The 21,354-nt window shown below is 32.8% G+C and overlaps 2 protein-coding genes across 2 annotated transcripts; both read left to right on the top strand.

Moving 5' to 3' along the window:
* Positions 1-2,076: 2,076 nt before the first annotated feature.
* LOC117632934 (beta-glucosidase 12-like) lies at positions 2,077-5,629 on the top strand. Its single transcript, XM_034366575.1, has 13 exons — positions 2,077-2,241; positions 2,402-2,471; positions 3,028-3,086; positions 3,201-3,276; positions 3,449-3,526; positions 3,632-3,719; positions 3,800-4,055; positions 4,189-4,304; positions 4,435-4,652; positions 4,745-4,776; positions 4,883-4,985; positions 5,070-5,178; positions 5,293-5,629. Exons 1-13 carry the CDS (start codon positions 2,077-2,079, stop codon positions 5,453-5,455), a joined length of 1,533 nt encoding a protein of 510 aa, XP_034222466.1. The 3' UTR covers positions 5,456-5,629.
* A 3,846-nt stretch (positions 5,630-9,475) lies between these two features.
* LOC117630028 (beta-glucosidase 12-like) lies at positions 9,476-13,838 on the top strand. Its single transcript, XM_034362731.1, has 13 exons — positions 9,476-9,643; positions 9,736-9,805; positions 11,101-11,159; positions 11,302-11,377; positions 11,589-11,666; positions 11,801-11,888; positions 11,980-12,235; positions 12,402-12,517; positions 12,619-12,836; positions 12,924-12,955; positions 13,064-13,166; positions 13,290-13,398; positions 13,515-13,838. The coding sequence occupies exons 1-13, from the start codon at positions 9,476-9,478 to the stop codon at positions 13,684-13,686; spliced, it is 1,545 nt and encodes a 514-aa protein (XP_034218622.1). The 3' UTR covers positions 13,687-13,838.
* Positions 13,839-21,354: the final 7,516 nt, after the last annotated feature.

The following is a 21,354-nucleotide window of genomic DNA, read 5'->3' as shown; positions in this document are numbered from 1 at the left end:
TTCATCTAATATATTTTGCAATTGTATATACGTTCCTCATGCTCCTCATGGCATTTTATCTTCATATACATCTAGTTTCCACAAACCAATGCTTAATTATTAATATTTTTTGAATGATAATATATATAATTTCTAATCTTGTTAGCTAGTCGAAAGGATTAGGAGAAAACAGCAAGAGAAAAAACAAATTCAGACATTAAATGCTTCTATTAAATTTTGTATGAATGAAGAACGAGGATAATTGATAATAATTTTCAGAACATGGAGAATTGACGACAGTTGTGTCATGTATAATACTGCCGGATTATACGACGGTGCTTCTGCATATATATATATATATATATATATATATATATATATTATATTTGTAATTTTCACATATGTCTGGAAAATAGCTTTTTTAATAGTTGGAATACGAGGAAAATAGTTTTTTTTTTTTTTTTTAATAGTTGGAATGACACTTCTTTGTTTATATTGTTTGATATTGGAAACATGTCCCTTTAATCGTGCTGAGTAATTTTAGATTTTTTTTTTTTTTTCAATGGTGCTGAATAATTTAGATTATTTCAATTCCCTCCCAGTCCTTATCTGAAAAAGAATCGCTCTCGAGAAAGAGATTTATATTTAATATACTATAATTAACTCTTCTAATTTATCATTTAAAAATTTTTCACATGCAGATGCAAGCTATAATTGAATTCTCTCCAAGCCACTCCCTAAAAGATAATATATCAATTTATTTTTGCGTACCATCTGATTTAGCTACATAAGTAAATACTATAATCAACTGCTGAAGAACGTAAACTCCTATATCAAGAACTTGGAAAAATAAAATACAAATATAACAACTGGTTCTACTACTAATAACATCGAGACGTTCTGTATAAAACCTCACACATGCCAGACTATACAGGTGATTAAGTTGAGGACATTATAGATGTTGGTAATAGTGAGTTATTAGTTCTTCTTTGTCTTTACAAGGTACCAATGCGGGATGACTTACTGGACCCAATTAAACCCAAGAATCCAAGATCTTTTGTATAACATAACACCTTCATACAGGCTACAGCCAATGCTTAATATGTAAATATACAGAATTTCTTAACTTGTTAGTTAGATACGCATTTCTATATAGCATATAGCAGTGATTCAATTCAATATATTAGCTAGATAACAAAAAGACTTGTGTGAAAAATTTCACATCGAGGATACTGCTGCTTGAACAAGTCTAAATAGCTAGCGTATAAGTTTAACTCAAAGTTATGGCTTCCATAATAAACAGTAATAAATAAATATCTATGCGTGATAATCATGGAGTTTTGACTTTTTGTTTGCAACTCCAGAGACAATTCTGATAGCCATTTTCTTTTCTTTGAAAAATGAAGGAGCTCACGACTGCTTCAAATGAAGATGAGATCAAATACTTTATTGCGTCACAAACAAATGGACCTTGACATATTCTGCGCCCCTTTGCCCGTTGTTGATAACAAAGTTTTGTCCCTCCTCATTGACCCCATTCTGGTTCGATGGCTGTGTTTCAACAAAACAATCTCTCATACGATCTTACTAAAAGAAAATTATCTTTAGCAATTTGCTTAGATGACAAACGTTTTAGCTTTTTATTTTAAGAAAGAGAACTTATTTATAGAACCAAAGGCATACAAACCTTTCTAAGACAATCTCATGGGACAAACCCCAGGAGAGGAAGAGTGCCACACTTATCATGGACTAACAAGAGAGTCCGATTCAGGTCACTTATTTAGCTTTAAATGACCATTCTATCATAGATCTAACAAAATAAAATATATTGCAGAGGCATCTTATCACGAATCTTAATAATCAATATTACTTGTTTATCACGAGGCTTAAGAACCATCACAGAAGAATTTCTTAAATTTGGAAGGACCTGATCAGCACACCTTTTTGAATTCTAGTTGTGTTTACAAATGCATTATTGAATTGTTTATTATATATTCCCGGATGCAGTACGCAGAGCTTCCTCTATATAAAGGACATGCAATATGCAAGGAAGAGCCAACTTATCCAGATAGATTGCCAAAAGCCCCTTAATTACTTATGGCAATGCAATTAGGGTCTTTGCTCTTTGGTCTGGTGCTAGTAATTGGCTTTTCATTGCAAAATAGCGAAGCTGCTACAGATCCACCAGTTGTTTGTGACACTATCAACAGGACCAATTTCGAAACAGGGTTCATATTCGGCGCGGCTTCAGCATCTTACCAGGTCAGTTTCTTAAAGAGCTTAATTACCATTTACTTTGCGGTTCGTATGACTAATTAAGTTTAATTTTCTTCCAATGCCAGAACAATTAGCATCCATGCATGAATATTTTGACATCCTTACTGTGTACGTACTCTCACGTATATTTGTGTGTACGTTTCAGTATGAAGGTGCTGTCCAAGAAGATGGTAGAGGACCAAGCATATGGGATAACTACACCCACCAATATCCAGGTATGTCTCTCATCAAACAATCCATTAGGGTTAAAATATGAAAATTGAACTAACTCAATCTGCAGGCGTCATTCTTTTTTCTGCTTGCTTTCTCCAAATCGCATGCCTTCTGCTTTCGTAAGAGGCTTTGGGGCATCCAAATCATTAAGACCGAAACACTGTGGATATTAACCCTAGAAAAATTCCATCACCATTCCTAGCTAGCTAGCTAGGTTCAGAATTCAGATGAAGGAAACACAACATGAGGATACAAAATTCCATAAACCGGGTTCGGCCTGGATGCTTAACCCTTCCTGATGAACACCAATGGGACACTAGATGCCTTAATGATTTGGATGCACGGATTACAAGTATATGGAAAGTTTTAATGAGTAAATCTCGAAGGAAACCAATTTTAATTCTTATATTATTTTTCTCTCGTATCATAATATTACTTCATGTATTTATTATAATAATAATTTACCATGGACAAGCCACACATGGCAAGCTTTTAATATAGAGTGCATGATATGATTTCCCCGTTCTAAATAGCAAAATTTTCTATGGTTAATTGCAGAGAGAATTAAGGATGGGAGCAATGCGGATGTCACAGTTGATCAATATCACCGCTATCAGGTTTCAAAATCACATAATTTGTGAGCCTTAAGAAAACATAAGGGATCAAAGATGAGATCCTCAATTATTATTTTCTTTCTCATAGTTATATATCTTGTGTGCTATTATGTATAGGAAGATGTAAATATCCTGAATGATACGGGATTGGATGCTTATAGGTTCTCTATCTCATGGTCCAGAGTGTTGCCAAGTAAGTTTTTCAGTACTACGTAACCAACATTATGAAAAGAATTAATTAAAAGAATTTAACCAAATTATATATATCATAGTCAAATTTCAAGGTCTATTTTTTTAACTTTAACTTCTACTGGTAGATCAAGTTTTGTTTTTTTTTATTATTGTCTTTTATTTATAATTATTAGATGGAACACTAAGTGGAGGCGTGAACGAGGCTGGAATTGAATATTACAACAAACTCATCAATGAAACCCTACTCAAAGGTGAATCATCTCATCTTAAAGGATCAATGATTGGCATGCCTCGTAAAATATCATTTGATCAATTTAATTTGCTTTTACTGATTGTGTATGCATATGCATATATAGGTCTAAAGCCATTTGTGACCATCTTCCATTGGGATCTTCCACAAGCTTTGGAAGAAGAATACGATGGTTTCTTAAGCTTTGAAATTGTGTAAGTGAAAATTTCTATTATCAGTATTTAATCAAATAAATATTACCATAACATATATATTTTGAATTGTGTATATACAGCAAGCATTTTAAGGAATACGCAAACCTTTGTTTTGAGAGATTTGGTGATCGTGTAAAGCACTGGATCACATTGAATGAGCCATATGCCTATAGTAACATGGGTTATGCAATTGGGACCTTCGCACCGGGTCGATGCTCTGATTGGCAGCAATTAAACTGCACTGGCGGAAATTCAGCTATTGAACCATATTTGGTGACACACAACCTCCTTCTTGCTCATGCAAATGCTGTAGACTTGTACAAAACTACATATCAGGTCCGGTTAATTATTACCTTTTGGTTAGAATATTGGGTACTGAGGAAATTAATACTTTGTATATCGAGATATACAAAGATTGTACCTTATGTTTTTGGCTCTAAATCAACTAAAAGCTAATGTTCCCATGTAGGCACTTCAACGTGGCGTGATAGGGATAACACTAGTGTCACATTGGTTTGTGCCAGTTTCTAATGCAACGCACCATACAAATGCGCAATTACGAGCTTTGGATTTTATGTTTGGATGGCAAGTATATTAATATTAATTTATATACCAACTCTAAGTATTTAAATGCTTGTTTATGAAAATAAAATTTACTAGCTAGTATAACTTGTATAATAGTTTGTTGATGGTTGGCACTTCCATGTTTTTTTAGGTTCATGGACCCAATTACAAGTGGCCAGTATCCGCACAGCATGCAAGTTCTTGTTGGTCCTCGATTACCAAGATTCACGAAAGAACAATCCAAGTTGCTAGCCGGGTCATTTGATTTTCTTGGACTAAATTATTATACTACTTACTATGCAAGTTATGCAGGTCACAACAATTCTGTACCCCCAAGCTACCTAACAGATGCTCGCGTTAATCAATCACGTGAGTACAAATTGAAAACCGTAATTACTTGGAACAATTTAAGTTTCTTAGAAAATTAGATTATTATGATATTTATATATTTGTTGTGGCAGCGGAGCTTAATGGGGTTCCAATTGGTCCACAGGTACGTATCAAATTAATTGTTTTAGGTAGCATAATATAGAAATTAAGATTTTCCACATGCAAATGCAACTCCTAAAAATCTTACTTATCTTCAAATGGGGCTGCAGGCTGGTTCAGACTGGTTATATATTTATCCGGAAGGAATTTACGATCTTTTACTCTACATAAAGAATAAGTATGATAGTCCACTCATTTACATTACGGAGAATGGTAATTATTTTTTAGCCTTTATTTATTACATCATCAATGTTTCAAAACACATTTTAAGACTACTTAAAGCACATTATAATGTAGGCGTTGATGAGTTGAATGATCCCACACTATCACTTGAGCAAGCCCTTAATGATACCGTTAGAATTGACTACTACCATGACCACCTCTGTTATGTTCAAGCAGCAATCAAGTAAGTTTTTTTTTATTAAAAAGTTTATTTAATGAAGACTATGTTTGGGTTATTGAATCCTTCCATTGACATTAACACATTTGGTTTTATTTGTCTTTGGATCTTTGTTTACAGAAACGGTACTAACGTGAAGGGATACTTTGCGTGGTCATTACTAGACAACTTTGAATGGAATTCTGGATTCACCGTTCGATTCGGTCTCTATTTTGTTGATTATAACGATGGACTAAAAAGGTACCCGAAAAAGTCGGCACTGTGGTTCAAAGGTTGGCTCTAGAAGTGAAGAAAGCCGATTAGAGTTATTGTTGGTCTTGGTTCTATATTTGTATTTCCTTCAATAATGCAGATGCTGTTGTGGACAATAATGTGAGGGATGTCAAATTTGTTTACGCAAAATTTGAATCCCAAAATTATAATAAATTTTATCTGATGAAGCAAAATCATTCAATAATATTGGCTTGAAAACTTTGATTACCTCGCATTGGTTTTCAATTTTTCTCCTCTTCTCTCTCTCTCTCTCGTGAACCACGTTACTCAGCAAAACGTGTGTGTGGAATATACAAGTTTGCCTACCAAGACAAACATGATGACAAATGGATCATTATAGTAAATAAAAACTTAAATACGTTTTAATTTGTTTGTCCATCTCAAAACGAAAAAAGATTCTATTTGTCGGTATATAGGATATCAACTTCAAACGGACATGTACAGGTCTTATTTTATAATATATATTATTCAACAGCCACGAATTCAAATTTTATAAACATTTTCTCAGTGCAATTGAGGTCAGGAAAATTCAAAGATTATTTGTCCCATTATATATTTTATTAACTCATACTGGAAAATTAAGAACAACTAGACACACAAGTTACTCTTAAAATTATAAAAATTAAATTGACTTGTTTTATTGACTGTGTGTTTACGCTTAGGAGGTGTTTGGATCATAGAGGGGATTCATGTTAAAATCAATTTTTATTTCTCTTTCTCATATTCGGTAATGTAAGGAAAGTAACTAAAAATTATCATTTTACTTTATTTTTCATATTTGGTTTGTGTAGGAATTAGAAACAATAAATTTGTTTTTAATTGTCCATGGCATTTATTTTTTTTCCCCTCATTTTTCTAGAGGGCATGAAATCGTTCCAATCTTGAACTTATCAAGTATGGAAAAAAACGCATTTTCTTGCAAATCAAACTTCTCCTTAATGATCTTATAATAATCTCTAATCTCTAGCTTCGAGAAAAACTTCACAGGGACAATTTTTAATCTTAATATATCTTACATTTTTTTATAGTTGTTTATCATATTTCCCAGTATCATGACGTGGCATGGTTATATTTTAATTTATTTTTTTCTTTTGTCTAAGTTGAGGAAGTTTTTAAATTTGAGGCTGTGAAGATTCAAAGTTTCGAATTTTCAAAATCTAGTGGTGATTTTATATGAAGAGACACTAGCTCTCAAATCCAGACTACGTAGATACAAAGCTTATCTGCTGGCACAAACATTTTTAATTGAGATATTTAGTCATATACCTATTCTTAGCACAAATGATATAGATCAACTATACACCATTTAATTTTTAAAAATAAACAAAAAAAACTCTAAAAAATGACAATTGGCCCTAATGAATTTAATTTTGATTATTAAATTACTTTGATGCCCTATTGAGTGTTTTAGGTTTTTTTATGAGGTTTTGGGGTTTGGCTTGTTTTAAGAAATTGATGGCAGTTTTGTAATTTATAAGAAATTAGAAGCCTCTTTGTTATGCTGTAAATGGGCTTTGGGTGTGTTTCTAAAGTCTATTTTTTTATATAATTTGAGCTCTTATATTGAGTATAATAGTGAATCTCCTTTTTTAATTCTCTGACCCAGTTGTTTTCAAGAATTTTTTTTTTTTTTTTCTGTTTCCTGCAATAATTGTTCTAGAAGGGTGACCACACCAAAATTTTCAAAAATTGGTCTGACGCTAGTAATCATATGCCTTCCATGACAAATATAAGATAAACATGTAGTGATGAATTTTATTTTTTTGGTCAATCTACAGAAAATTCTCAAAGCCTTTTTTTTTTTTTTTTGGTTAATTTCTTTGAAAATTCAAGGAGCTCATCAAGACCATTTCAAATGAAGATGAGATCAATTTTATGTCATCCACTCCCTCGCACGTTTTTTCATTATTACTTGGTAACTGGTAGTTGCAAATGCGAGACACCGAGTCATCCACATTCCCAATTACTCGGTCCGAAGGACCAAAGGTCCAATATCGAACATTTTCATTATATGTGTTGTCAATATCAATACTTTCAATGGGAAAAAAAGATAATTGCACCCAAATTAAACACTTTTTGTTTGGAAAGCTGTCACTTTCATAATAGACTAGTTGCAAGCATTCTGACCTGGAGAAGAAGATTGCTTAGGAAGGTACAACTGCTACTTAATGGATCTAGGATCCTTGAGCTTATGCCGGATGATGATTCTCAGTTTTTTTAGTGGTGGGTTTCTGGGTGAACAGTTTTATGTGTTACTCTACTTAGTTGCCTAATCAAACTATTTATGTTGCTCTTGGATTTCCACAATGTATATTCACACACTTTTCACTATAGTTGTTGCTAGTACTGAAGAAACCTTTAGTAAAGGATCCCCGAGTGCTTTGGGTGTCACCCAACTCTCTTATTGATTTTCATGGTTAATTAATTGTTCTGCTTGTATTTGAGAAGTGTTGGTTGATTGTGTGTTCATGACTAGTAATTGACTAGTTATATCTTAGAATAGGTTCATTAAGAGTTTTGTCAGTGTCTAATTAGTTTGTTGGGAGAGTTTATTTACGCCTTCCACCTAGGTGCCAAGTTCATCTAATATTTGATTGAACAAGTCTTATAGCTACCGTGGAAAGCCTATCCGACAATATCTAGCGCCAAAAAGGATAAAATCATATGCCTTCCACAACAAATATAAGATAAACACATGCAGTGATGAATTTTATTTATTTTTGGTGAATCTACAGAAAATTCTCAAAGCATTTTTTAATTTCTTTGAAAATTCAAGCAGCTGAAGACCATTTCAAATCAAGATGAGATCAATTATGTGTACCTTTGGGTTTTCATGGCCTCACAAAAGGACTTTCAGGCCCTCTCGCTCACACGTGTTTGTATAATTAATTGGTACCCCTAAACTAATTTAATTTTACCCATATCCCAGCAGTACATGCTAGTTGCAAATGCGAGACACAGTGTCATCCACATTCCCAATTGGAGTACTTGAAACCTACTCTACGACATAATTAAAGAAGGAAAATGGTCCCAATATCGAACATTGTCATCACATATATGTGTTGTTTAAAGATGAACACGTCCCATATCAAAAGTTATAAAGTTTCTCTTTCTCCGGTATAATGTTTTCATGATTGCATTTCTTTGAGAACCAATATCATGATGAAATAGAGAAGTCACTACAAAAACATTATCTTTCCGGACTAAAGATCGCGACAAATAGAATGTGTCAGGACAGGTAGCTTGTCCCGACAAACATTAATCTGTTATGAAAAGGTTGACTCTTACCCGGCAAAGTGTCATCGGAAAATACCTTCTTACGCAGAGTGTCATCTAGGTCACACCTTTATCGCGAAGGGTTGACTCTAGGCCAGCGAAGTTAAACTAATAAAAACTAATAAAACCATATTATCAACACCAAAATCATCTCAACATAAAATTCAACTCAATATGATGTAATTTTTTGCATGTTATATATTTATTAAGTCAAAATAAACACATCACTAATCTGGTCGGGTTCGGAAATGAGGATAACAATATCATCCTCAGCCAATCCACAATTGGGAATTTTTAAAATTCGGAGATTCCCGTATCTACCCTAATTTTTCCCCAAAATCTTCTCCCGTTAGAGACAGGAACCAAGCCTGACGGGAATTTTTGCCATCCGTGATAACAAAACTTCGACATAAAATTATAACCTCTATATATCTATGTTAAATGATGATGTATGATTAAGCATAAAGGAGATGACTTGAACATTGTATGTATGGCGTGTCTTCACTTTCTACTTCGTGAGTTATTTATTTCCTAAAGCTGTCTTATCCGAAGATTAGTCTTATTTTATCAGGTGTTGGTTTATCGGATATCGGAAGAATAGTCTTGTTGGACTATTATATGTATTCGTCCATGTCACCTATTGAAAAATACCCATTTATTTATAATTGTTTATTGTCCGTTAATTTTTCATCCTCTATATATAAACGCCATGCCAGGCAGAGCCAAACTATCAAAATCACCAAAACTCCCAGTTATGGCAATGCAATTTGGGTCTTTAGTGTTAGGTGTGCTGCTTCTAACTGGCTTTGCATTGACTAGTAGTAAAGCTGCTTTTGTACCAAGTCACTATGACACTGCTTTCCTCAACAGAAGCAGTTTTCCAGCTGGTTTCATATTTGGCACAGCTTCTTCATCTTACCAGGTTAGTGCTTCTGGGACTTTATTTCAATGTTAAACCAGTTAAGCATCCATGCATGAACACTGACATCATCATTATGTGTGGATTAATTTCAGTATGAAGGTGCTGCAAAAGAAGATGGGAGAGGACCAAGCATATGGGACACCTACACCCACAAATATCCAGGTGCATGTTTAATCAAATAATAACTAGCTAATTCGTTCTTTCTTCTTTAATCAACGTTTTCTTTTGCATCGCTTTCTTTAAAAGTTATATAAAAAACAAAAAACAAAAAATAATAATAATTCACGTTTTCTTTTTATATCTGGTAATGCTTTCCCTCTATGGGTTTCTATTAAACTTCAGTTTATGGATTCAACTGCCTTTTTGCTTTTTGCTTTTTGCTTTTTGTGTTCATAATTAAGTCAACATAACCCTTTCGGAGACTACATATAATTAATTAAATATACGTTTTCCAATGTCTAAACAAGCCAAAGTCAGGCCTTACTTCACCGAAATTACGTATTTTTGACTTACGGTTAAGACCTTCATTACAATAGGATGCAATTAAGTAAAGTATTAATTTGTTAATTAGTTTCAAGACCTTCATAAAACCGGTCTTTCCCGGCTATAATAAAAAAATTATAGTAGGAGGGAAAAAACTAATTAATAGGTATCAAAGGGGAATATATGTGAATGAAACCAGAAACCAGAAACCAAGTGGAAGTTTTATTAAAAAATAATTATTATATTGTATAATAATCATACCCTCTTTAAAATATTTGTTCTTAAATCTGTTTTTCTTTTCTTTTGTTATTCATTATATTATACAACGGCATTTTTTAATATTTTGAATGTTTCATCATTATCTGTATTTTGCTTTTTATATATATAGATAGATAACAAAATTCCTTAAAAATAGTTTTCAGCACACCAAATCAAGGGCCTAAAATAGTTTTCTCAGTATGGTGCACCAATCTTCTAATACTTATATATCAAATAATTATTTTTTTCGCTTATAAAAAAAAATGGAATGTGATTTTGTTATCCTTCATCCAAAATGGTCTAATAATGTCTTTTTATTCCGTTATCATTTTTTAATTAAATGGTATTGTGAAAATGAGTTGCTAATTTTGGGATTTTCTCTCCAAATAGACTCTATATAAATTTTTATATAATATATCATGATAAAATGGACTTACTTATAAAAACATATTTATTTTATATGACTAGCTAAAGAGGCAGAATGTATGGAGTTTCATCTCAGAATGATTTGGTGTGCGAATTGAATCCAGCCACAGTTTTATTGAGTCCACTACACCAAGTCTAGGATCTAAGAATTTTCTTTGACCGATTCTAATACTACTTCTTAGTCGGCTTAGTTAGAATGAAGCCTCTTACTTTTCTTTTTCCCATAGCACAAACACAAATATCTATATTTGGTGATCTATAATTAAAACTTTCTGTGGTTATATTTGCAGAAAAAATAAAGGATGGCAGCCATGGAGATGTGGCGAATGATGAATATCACCGCTATAAGGTGTTCAAAGAACACACGAACTTTATCTTCTAGACCTCAGGGAGACTAAATTTTTGGGACTTAAGAAAACACATGACATTGAAAATATGAGATCCATAACTTTTAACTTCTTTCTTAAAATATCTTGTGTTATTATATATAGGAAGATGTGGGGATTATGAAGAATATGGGATTGGATGCTTATAGGTTCTCTATCTCATGGTCCAGATTGTTACCGAGTAAGTTGATTCATATTTGGTTGCAAATTTGGGACCAATTCTCATATTTGAACTTAATTCTTTTTTGTTTTCTACAATACACTAGTCTCCTTATGTTTTGGTTGAAGTAATGTGGCTCTATTGTGAAACCAATAAATAGTTTAACCTGTTTAACTTCAATTTCTAATGTAGACAAGTTTTCCTTATTTGCTTGTTTTGTTCTAATTATTAGATGGAAAACTAACTGGGGGCGCTAACAAAGAAGGAATCAAATACTACAACAATCTCATCAATGAACTCCTACACAATGGTAATACAACTGCCTAATCTCGTATATCATCTCACCCTAATTACAGCAAATATATAATAGGAGTTATGTGCACTCATAAGACACATTTGATCAAAACCTTAATTTGCTTTTATATTGATCATGTATGTATATAGGTTTAAAGCCATTTGTGACACTCTTTCACTGGGATCTTCCCCAAGTCTTAGAAGATGAATATGGTGGTTTCTTAAGCCCTCATATTATGTAAGGGAACGACCATCAAGTTCAATGTACACTACTGTGATGTATGAAATTCAAATCTGCATGCAATATTGATTTTTAATTTTTCCTACAGCAATCATTTTCAAGACTATGCAGAACTTTGTTATAGGGAATTCGGAGATCGGGTAAAGCACTGGATCACATTAAATGAGCCATGGACCTATAGTAATGGTGGTTATGCAAGCGCGGGTTTGGCACCAGGACGATGTTCTGATTGGCAAAACTTAAACTGCACTGGCGGGGATTCGGCTACTGAACCATATTTGGTGGCACACCACTCCTTACTTTCTCATGCAGCTGCTGTAAAAGTGTACAAAGATAAATATCAGGTCCTCTTTAACTCATATTTATTTATTTTTATTTTTTTGTGACAAGATTCAATCCTAATGAGATTAAACGTGTTTAATTCACTAATATTAAGTTGTACAATGGGATAAACAAATATAGTACCTTTTGCGTAGTCTAATCAACCAAATCAATGTTAAAAATGTGCAGGCATCTCAAAAAGGCGTGATAGGAATAACACTAGTGTCACATTGGTTTGTGCCGATTTCTAAGGCAAAGCACCATAAAAATGCTGCATTACGATCTTTGGATTTTATGTTTGGATGGCAAGTATATAAACTCAGTTACTGGATATAACACTTTTTGGCTAAAAATACTTTAAGTAATCTTAAGTTCGTGTTTGGAATTTCCATGTCTTAATTTCTAGGTTTATGGAGCCATTGACAAGTGGTGACTATCCTCACAGCATGCGATCTCTTGTTGGAAACAGATTACCAAAGTTTACAAAAGAACAATCCAAAGTGGTAATGGGGTCATTTGATTTTCTTGGGTTAAATTACTACACTGCTTACTATGCAACCTATGCACCCCAACATAATTCTGTAAACGCAAGCTACTTGACAGATGCTCGTGCTAATCAATCATGTGAGTACAAATTGAAAAATTAAACATTTTGAGCAATGTAAGTTTCTTATATTAATTAGATTTTGATATTCATATATATTGTGGCAGTTGAGCGTAATGGAGTCCCAATTGGTCCAAAGGTACTTCTCAAATTAATAGCTTAAGCTACTAGCATTTGGATGATTAATTGTTTTCCACATAAAAATTTAACTCATGAAAATCTCAATTATCTTCAAATCGAGTTGCAGGCTGCTTCAGACTGGCTATATGTTTATCCAAGAGGAATTCAAGATCTTTTACTATATACAAAGAAAAAGTATGATGATCCACTAATTTACGTTACTGAGAATGGTAATTATTTTTAAGCTTTCAGTAATTTCTTCATCCATGTTTCACATGTATAGTTGTAAAATACAATTAAATGCTCCAAAGTGTACATGTAAAAACTAAATGACACCACATTTCACCTTGTAGGCATTGATGAGTATAATGATCCCAAATTATCACTTGAGGAAGCCCTTAATGATACCCAGAGAGTGGACTACTACTACAATCACCTCTCGTACCTTCAAAGAGCAATCAAGTAAGTTCTTATTAACAAATAATGTGTTAGTTATATGTTCTACCCTTCTTACATTTAAGTTAATTAATCATTACATTGAATTAAGTGCAATTGAAATTTCCTATCCTTTTGTATAGGGATGGTGTCAATGTGAAGGGATATTTTGCATGGTCATTACTAGACAACTTTGAGTGGAGTTCTGGATACAGTGTTCGATTTGGTATCAACTATGTGGATTACAATGATGGACAGAAAAGATACCCAAAAGTTTCAGCACATTGGTTCAAAAGTTTCCTAAAAAAATATTGAACAAATCAAATTATAGTTATTGTACGTAACAGATGATAACTCATTCCATATTTGTATTACTTCAATAATGTGAATGTTATTTGTGCACATCAACAAAAATAAATTCCAGTTGTAAGATATAACACATTAGTTGTCTATGGGTTGCACCCAGATCGTTCCTTATGAATATATACATAATCAATTGGATGAACTTATATGTATGTAAATATTTGGATTCGGTCCCACGTGTCTTTTTTGGTCAATGGCCTCACATTAGAGATGAAAGTCTAGCTAACATAAAGAGTGTAAAATATCTTGCACCTCTTCATTCACTGACAATTAATAATTTTAGGTTGGATGTTCTCATTCTAACATAGTATTAGATCCAAGTTATTTATGTGGTAAGTGCAACGATTTCGTAAGAATTGTCCACACATTAGGGGCAAAGAATGCACATATTAAAAGGCATGTTAAGAGTATCTCACATTGCATATGAAAATTTACAATAAAAAACTTAAAATATTTTGGTTCTTTTCACATTACTAACTAGTTTTGGGTTGAATACTCACGATCTAAAATGGTAAAAGAATCAGGTTATCCACATGGCGGATATAACTATACAGCCTACTCCAAAGTCACCAAATAAGAATTGTAACTTGTTAGAAGCAATGGACGTTTCGCGTGAGTAAGGTGTTGAGTCAACACTAAAGAGGGATGGCTATTAATTTGAAACGATATAACTGTTGCATGTAGGGCGTACATGTATATCTTGACTTCTTAGGTTACCTGACATTAGACTTCTTAGGTTACCTGACATTTATTTATATAAGTATAAAAAGATATTGCTTATATAAGTCTCATGTCAAAAGACTAGTATAAAAGTTGTACTTGAGTGAAAGGAGTAAATTAAAACTCCAATAGACAGACGTACGACAACAATGATTAATTGTTCCTAGTAACAATGTGACTAGTTGACTAGTCAAAGACCTATAAACAGACACCAGATACACATATTCAAATCCCCTAATCAAATAAATCTGACAATGACAATGATCAAATAAACCTAGCATAAATATGACTAGTCAATAACTAGTCATAAACCTAATAACAAGGAAAATACACATCCATTCATCAATCAATTCTCAAGACCCTGCAAATCTAGAAGATGAGTAAGTGACAACCTAAGCACTTATGAGGACTCGTCAATCTAGGCATCCCTTGTGCTAACAACAACCAAGGTGCACAGTGTGTGAACAGTCATTGATAAATCAAAAGTATATCAAACACAGTATGATTAGTCAAACATACACAACCAAACACTAGAAAATTGTTCACTCAGAGACCCACCACTGAAAAAACTGGGAGTCATCTTCCGACTAGAGAATCCACTAAGTCAAGAAGATTCTTACAGAAAAGAAATCACGAGCTCAAACAATCCTAGGTCTATTTAGGAAATAAACACTACTCAATGTGCAACCTTCTTCTCCAAACTTAGTTGAGCTAATAGCTTGTTCTTCATGGAAATGGTAGCTAGTCCATCAATTTCTTCACCTCATGGCACCGCAACGCAGCTCTGGATTGAACAGAACCATGAAATATAGATTCTGATATGAAAATGGGTCAATTCCTTCAAGAAACCATCCTCCTAAAGAAATCAACCAAGAATCTGATCCAGACTAAAGAAGATGACTTGTCATAATGAACCTAAATGCATACTGAAGAAGATGAATAGTCATAACTAAATCCAGATGCAGATTATAAAAAACACAGCAGATTTCAAAGAATAATTTTCAAAATCTCATAACGAAAATTCAGACTTCACCAAGTAGAGAATGCAAAGTAGAAGTTTTACTCTCAAAAATTATGAATGGGTGGATTTGGTTTCAAAGATAGAATCAGATTTGAAAACCTCATTTCAAAAGCCATGAACAATCTCATACAAACTAAAGAGAAAACCAAGTTTTCCAAAATTGTATAAATGAAAAAGATGAGAGATTAAAACTTTGATGTACAAAGCTATGGTCAAATATTCTGAAAAAGACATAGCTTTAAAATGAAATCTTGAAAACTCATTTCTATATGCCACGAACACTCTCATACAAACCAAAGAGAAAACCAAGTTTTCCAAAATTGTGAAAATGAATGTGATGAGAGATGAAAACTTTGTATCACTAAGCAAAAGTTTGGGAAATTAAATTTCAATGAAAGCCCCAAAAAGGAATTCAAGAAACCATGAACTCTTCTCCCATAAGGCAAAACCTAATTTACGCACACACACACACACACACACACACACACACACACACACACACACACACACACACACACACACACACACACACACACACACACACACACTCTCTCTCTCTCTCTCTCTCTCTCTCTCTCTCTCTCTCTCTAGGTTGGTAAAATTAGGTTGTCAAAAGAACACTTGGCAGCCAAAGATTTGACTTATAATCGTGCCTTTATTAAAAATCTCGTGCTGGAAATAGTTGGTCTATATGACCAGTCATCTAAACAAAGTATTGTGATGCAGATGCTGATTTTCCTAATGATGCCCACATGAATGCACAAATTATCTTGGTTTTGTAGCCTCATAAACTATTCAATGTACTTCAACTTTTTAGCAAATACCCAAGTCCTAATTTCTAAATATGAACTAAGAGGAATTACACACGTGACAACTAATGATGACTAAATATGCATATTTGGCTAATCATACAGGACAACAGTTTCCATTTGAGTCAAGACAAGTTTGAATTTAACTTATGTAATCATCTTGAATGCAGATTTAAACTACCCTAAATTCCTTACATACAAGATTACAAGTTTGTTTTAAAAAAAAAAGCTAAAAACAATTAGCTAAGCACAACCTAATATAGTCTTTTCTTATTGTTATTTTGTATTAATCTATCTCTCCTAATTGAATATTACCCATTTATTTCTTTAATTTTTTATTAATTTTTATCATGTGTATTTCCTCAATATAAACGCTAGGCCAGGGGCAGAGCCTACCTATCAAAATACCCAAAAAACACATTTATGGAAAACTGTTGTAAATGCATGGGTTGGTGGATGACCACCATACCTCTTGGTATTCTACCGTTGGATTTTATGTAACCTATGCACTAAGTATTTGTAATTAGTGCTTGTAACCTATAGGTATATTGTAAATGATGGTATTCAATATCCTATCTTGTAAGCCTATAAATAGGTGGTTCTACCAAAGATTAAGACAAGAATAAACATGATGAAACTTTATCTTTAGCATATCACTTCTCTCTACATTTTCCCTCTAGTTTTATAACACGTTATCAGCACGACATTGCTCTTGGTATGTTTTCTTTCTTTGAATTTTCTTTCTTCTTATATGAGCTAGAGTCATCACATGGTATAGAGTTTCTTTGTACTCACCATCAGACTTCATCATGCTCGTTTAAGGAAAAAATTCTTATTCTTATTACACATGAATATAATGCCATATATTTTTTTATTTGTTTGTTTATTTAATTATTAAGTATGATCTTAATTATTATGATGAGTTTGTATTATACAAAAGATTAGGGCCCGAAGTTCCTCGATCCTCATCATATAACTAGATTAGGACCTAGAGTTCTTTTGATTGAATCATAACCTGAAGTTCTTTGATTCCAAATAATTGAGGGCGTGAAGTTTCTCGAATTTAAAGAGCACATAAGGACATGAAACTCCTCGATTTTGTATTAATCAAAATCAGAATTCCATGAGGCCTACATATGTCAAAAACCCGAACCATAAGTTTCGAGTGCATATACATGGATTTGAGTATGAAGTTCAAAGCACAACTATTAATTCAATTTATTTATATCTACGTATTCGAACTTGAAGTTTCAAATATATATTGATATGAACCTGAAGTTCATAGTTTTTGTGGATCTTAATACTATATATGAACTTGAAGTTCATTACTTATTTGTGCCTATATGAACCTGAATTGGTTGGAAACCCAATTCTTAAACCTGTAGTTTTATCTACATATTGAATACACATTAATATTGGATTATCTTGGAATTTAATAGTCTTTAATTTATTTAATTTATTCCTCATTTATACCACTTTACTCTTTTTATTTTATTTATGTTGGTTTATTAGTTAATTTCGTTTTACGATGATAATGTTTTGTATTACAGCCCCAATATTGACAGTCAGAGGTGTCTATTGGAGAAACTTCCTACTTTCTTTTGTGGGTAGGAAATTTATGATGTCATGAACCAAAAGTTCATGAGGCCCCAATATTACACAACTATTAAAGTAGTTGAAGTTTATGATGTCATGAACCAAAAGTTCATGAGGCCCCAATATTACACAACTATTAAAGTAGTTGAAGATTATAATATCATGAACCAGAAGTTCATTGACCGGATAACTTTTATGTTGTGGTATGATTATCTTGGCAATCCATATTCCACAATGACACATAAGAGTTTTATAAATTTGTAAGGACATTGTTTAAAGACTCAAAATATTGTCTTGTCCAACAAATATCATTACAAAGAATGCTCATCATTTAAAGACTCAAAATATTGTCTTGTCCAACAAATATCATTACAAAGAATCCTCACAAATAAAAGTTGTCATGAGATCATCAAAGTCAAAAATTGACTTTGAGCCCTCTTTCCTGAAATAATTCAAGGGGATATTTGTGAGCTTATATAACATTTAATTATGGATCACTTCACCAGTTTTATTAATTGTGCCTACTAAAATGGTCACATATTTGTCTCTTGTCAAGACGTTTACGAGAACAACTCCCACATTATCCAATCCAGTCAATTTGACTTGATAATGATGATGAGTTTATTTTCCTAAATTTTGAGACAATTTTCCCGCCATTAGGGGGAGAAATGGCAGTTCCTGAAGAACGTCGTGAAATAGTGTTGAATCAATCCGCTTTTGTCTCATCAAGATAATGCATATAAAAGTTGTACATATGCTAACATGGATTGATATTCTCATATCACAATCCATTAACATGGTGACTATATATATAATGCATGCCTGAAGCATGACAGAAATATAGGTTCTAAAGACTTAACTCCTCATAAGTGGAGATTATTTGAAAAATTCAAGCCCTATAAAAAATAACGCTCTATAGGAGGTTATGATCCACATATTCTAAATAATTCATTGTAAAAGAGATGTTTGTCTAACAAATGACAACATAAGCCCCTGAATAGGCATTGGTACCCCAAAGCAATGAGATGCTTATAAATTATGCATGCGCATGCACATGAGAATTGTGGGATCACAAATTGATGATACATTTGGTTTATTAGTAGCTACTACAATCATCAAGGGCTATGATTATATTAAATCACGTTTCATGAATGTCGACAAGTTAAGTGATTGGCCAAAAATGGAAATAGGCAATTCCATTTATCACTAAATATGAAGTGTGGGATATTGAACCTATAGCTCAAACACCGAATTACAAATTCTAAGTATGAAGGTTATGAATTGGTGCTTATGAAGTGAAATAAGATCACTAATATGACATAAGGTTTCCTGGGAGAGACATGGTTTTAGTCTCCCATCTCATCATAGATGCATCCATATTTCTATAAGTGCAGTTGTTACTTTAACGTGAAACTTATAGCATATGTTAAATGCATATTTATTAAGACTATATGGTACATGGAAATCCTCAAAGCTCATGAAATATTTGAGATATATCGGATGAAGCAACCTCTTGAAGGATATAAAGTACCAAAATATTCTTAATTAAGAGTTATCACTAAAAGTTTGAGTATTTTGAATTCAAATTTGATATTATTGTAACATATTCTAACTATTAAATTTGTTGTTGATGCTCCTAAATATTTCAATCATTTGAAAAGTGAAAAACATGTCGAATAGTGTGATAGACGATCATGTATGAAGACAATGTTACTTGTATTGCTCAAATCAGAGAAGGGGAGATATTAATCAGGGGGAGATATCAATCAGGGGGAGCATCCCAATTCTACTACATGTAGGACATATGCGCGTTGTACTCTTTTTCCCTTCGACTAGGTTTTTGTCCCACTGGGTTTTTCCTAGCAAGGTTTTAACGAGGCAACATAAGCGCATCTAACACCATATCAATGATCCAGAAGAAAGTTTCACTCTTTTTCCCTTCACTTCGGTTTTGTCCCACTGGGTTTTCCAAGCAAGGTTTTTAATGAGGGAACTATGTCATTGTATGGTGGACATCCAAGGGGGAGTGTTGTAAATGCATGGGTTGGTGGATGACCATCATACCTCTTGGTATTCTACCGTTGGATTTTATGTAACCTATGCACTAAGTATTTGTAATTAGTGCTTGTAACCTATATGTATATTGTAAATGATGGTATTCAATATCCTATCTTGTAAGCCTATAAATAGGTGGTTCTACCAAAGATTAATAGAAGAATAAACATGATGAAACTTTATCTTTAACATATCACTTCTCTCTACATTTCTCCCTCTAGTTTTATAACAAAAACCAATTAGTTTCTTTTGTGGTGCTTCTAATTGGCTTTGCATTGACAAATACGAAAGCTAGTCATTATGGCACTGCTTTCCTCAATAGAAATAGTTTCCCTGCCGGGTTCATATTTGGTTCAGCTTCATCTTCTTACCACGTCAGTCCGATTGAAGCTTAATTATACCTTTTAATTTGTGTTTTAATTATGTAATGTATAATTTTCTTTCCATGCCTCACATTTCATAACATTGTGTACTCTTATGTTTGTAAATTTCAGCATGAAGGTGTTGCAAAGAAAAAAAATTATTTTTGACCAAGCATTGTGTTTAAAATGGGCATTCATGACAAAGATATATACATTGACCACCTTTCTTTTTGCCCGGATTTTAAATAAATTATTAATTAAAGACTAAGTAATGCTAATTAAGATTTATTTTTATATTATACTCCGCCCAAGGGTGGACCTACGTTAGGCTTTCTCCAACCCATTTGGACTTAAACCCAAATTTTCTTCCTCAAAAAAGTAACTATTTGGGTTTTGCCCGAACTCAAACTATTTCTTTCCCCAACCCTTTAGACTCAAATTTTAAGTCCGCAACTTTATTAAATTGTTTAATAATGGTTTAAGTCTAAATTTTTTTCATGGATAACTTTTCTTCATTTAATCTTTTTAAATAACTTCATAATTTAATATTTTGAACAATTTGACCTAACAAAATTGAAATTCCATAAATATAATTTTATTTGAGAAATAAGTGAGTATTTATAGAGTTTGGAGTGAGTTTTAGAGTTGGATATGATTTAGATTAATTTAAAATATTATTTTAGCCGGTGAATTTAAATTTCATCCATTGGATCTTATTTTTTTACCATTAAAATAGCTTCAATTTAATATGGATCGTTGATTTGGATTACTATTGGAATTTTAAAAATTTTAAAAATTTTAAAAATATAATAAAATAAAATAAAAAACTACTGCGAACTAGCGCGACACCTGGCGTGACATATTCTACAGCACAGCAACGCGGGCCCAATTCTTTCCTCCTTGTGCATGGGCTACATCATGGTTGTGTGGGCTCCACACACAAAAAATTCAGGCAATAGCTGGACTAGTATTTGGTCCCAAGTTTGGGTTCAACCATATTTTAGCCTCTTACTTTTATTGGATTGGGAGAGATATTGGGATATAATTTGGAATTTTT

The sequence above is a fragment of the Prunus dulcis genome, chromosome 6, assembly GCF_902201215.1.
Source record: "Prunus dulcis chromosome 6, ALMONDv2, whole genome shotgun sequence".
Classification (NCBI taxonomy): Eukaryota; Viridiplantae; Streptophyta; class Magnoliopsida; order Rosales; family Rosaceae; genus Prunus; species Prunus dulcis.
The sequence above is the reverse complement of the archived record's forward strand: the minus strand, read 5'-3'. Positions and strand labels throughout refer to the sequence as shown.

Bases quoted from the DNA above. Each gene is read 5' to 3' on its own strand.
- LOC117632934 (XM_034366575.1), top strand. From the start codon at position 2,077: ATGGCAATGCAATTAGGGTCTTTGCTCTTTGGTCTGGTGCTAGTAATT. The intron at 3,087-3,200 runs GTTTCAAAATCA...TATTATGTATAG, and splicing joins ATCAATATCACCGCTATCAG to GAAGATGTAAATATCCTGAA. The intron at 4,777-4,882 runs GTACGTATCAAA...ATGGGGCTGCAG, and splicing joins GGGTTCCAATTGGTCCACAG to GCTGGTTCAGACTGGTTATA.
- LOC117630028 (XM_034362731.1), top strand. From the start codon at position 9,476: ATGGCAATGCAATTTGGGTCTTTAGTGTTAGGTGTGCTGCTTCTAACT. The intron at 12,956-13,063 runs GTACTTCTCAAA...ATCGAGTTGCAG, and splicing joins GAGTCCCAATTGGTCCAAAG to GCTGCTTCAGACTGGCTATA. The intron at 13,399-13,514 runs GTAAGTTCTTAT...CCTTTTGTATAG, and splicing joins TACCTTCAAAGAGCAATCAA to GGATGGTGTCAATGTGAAGG.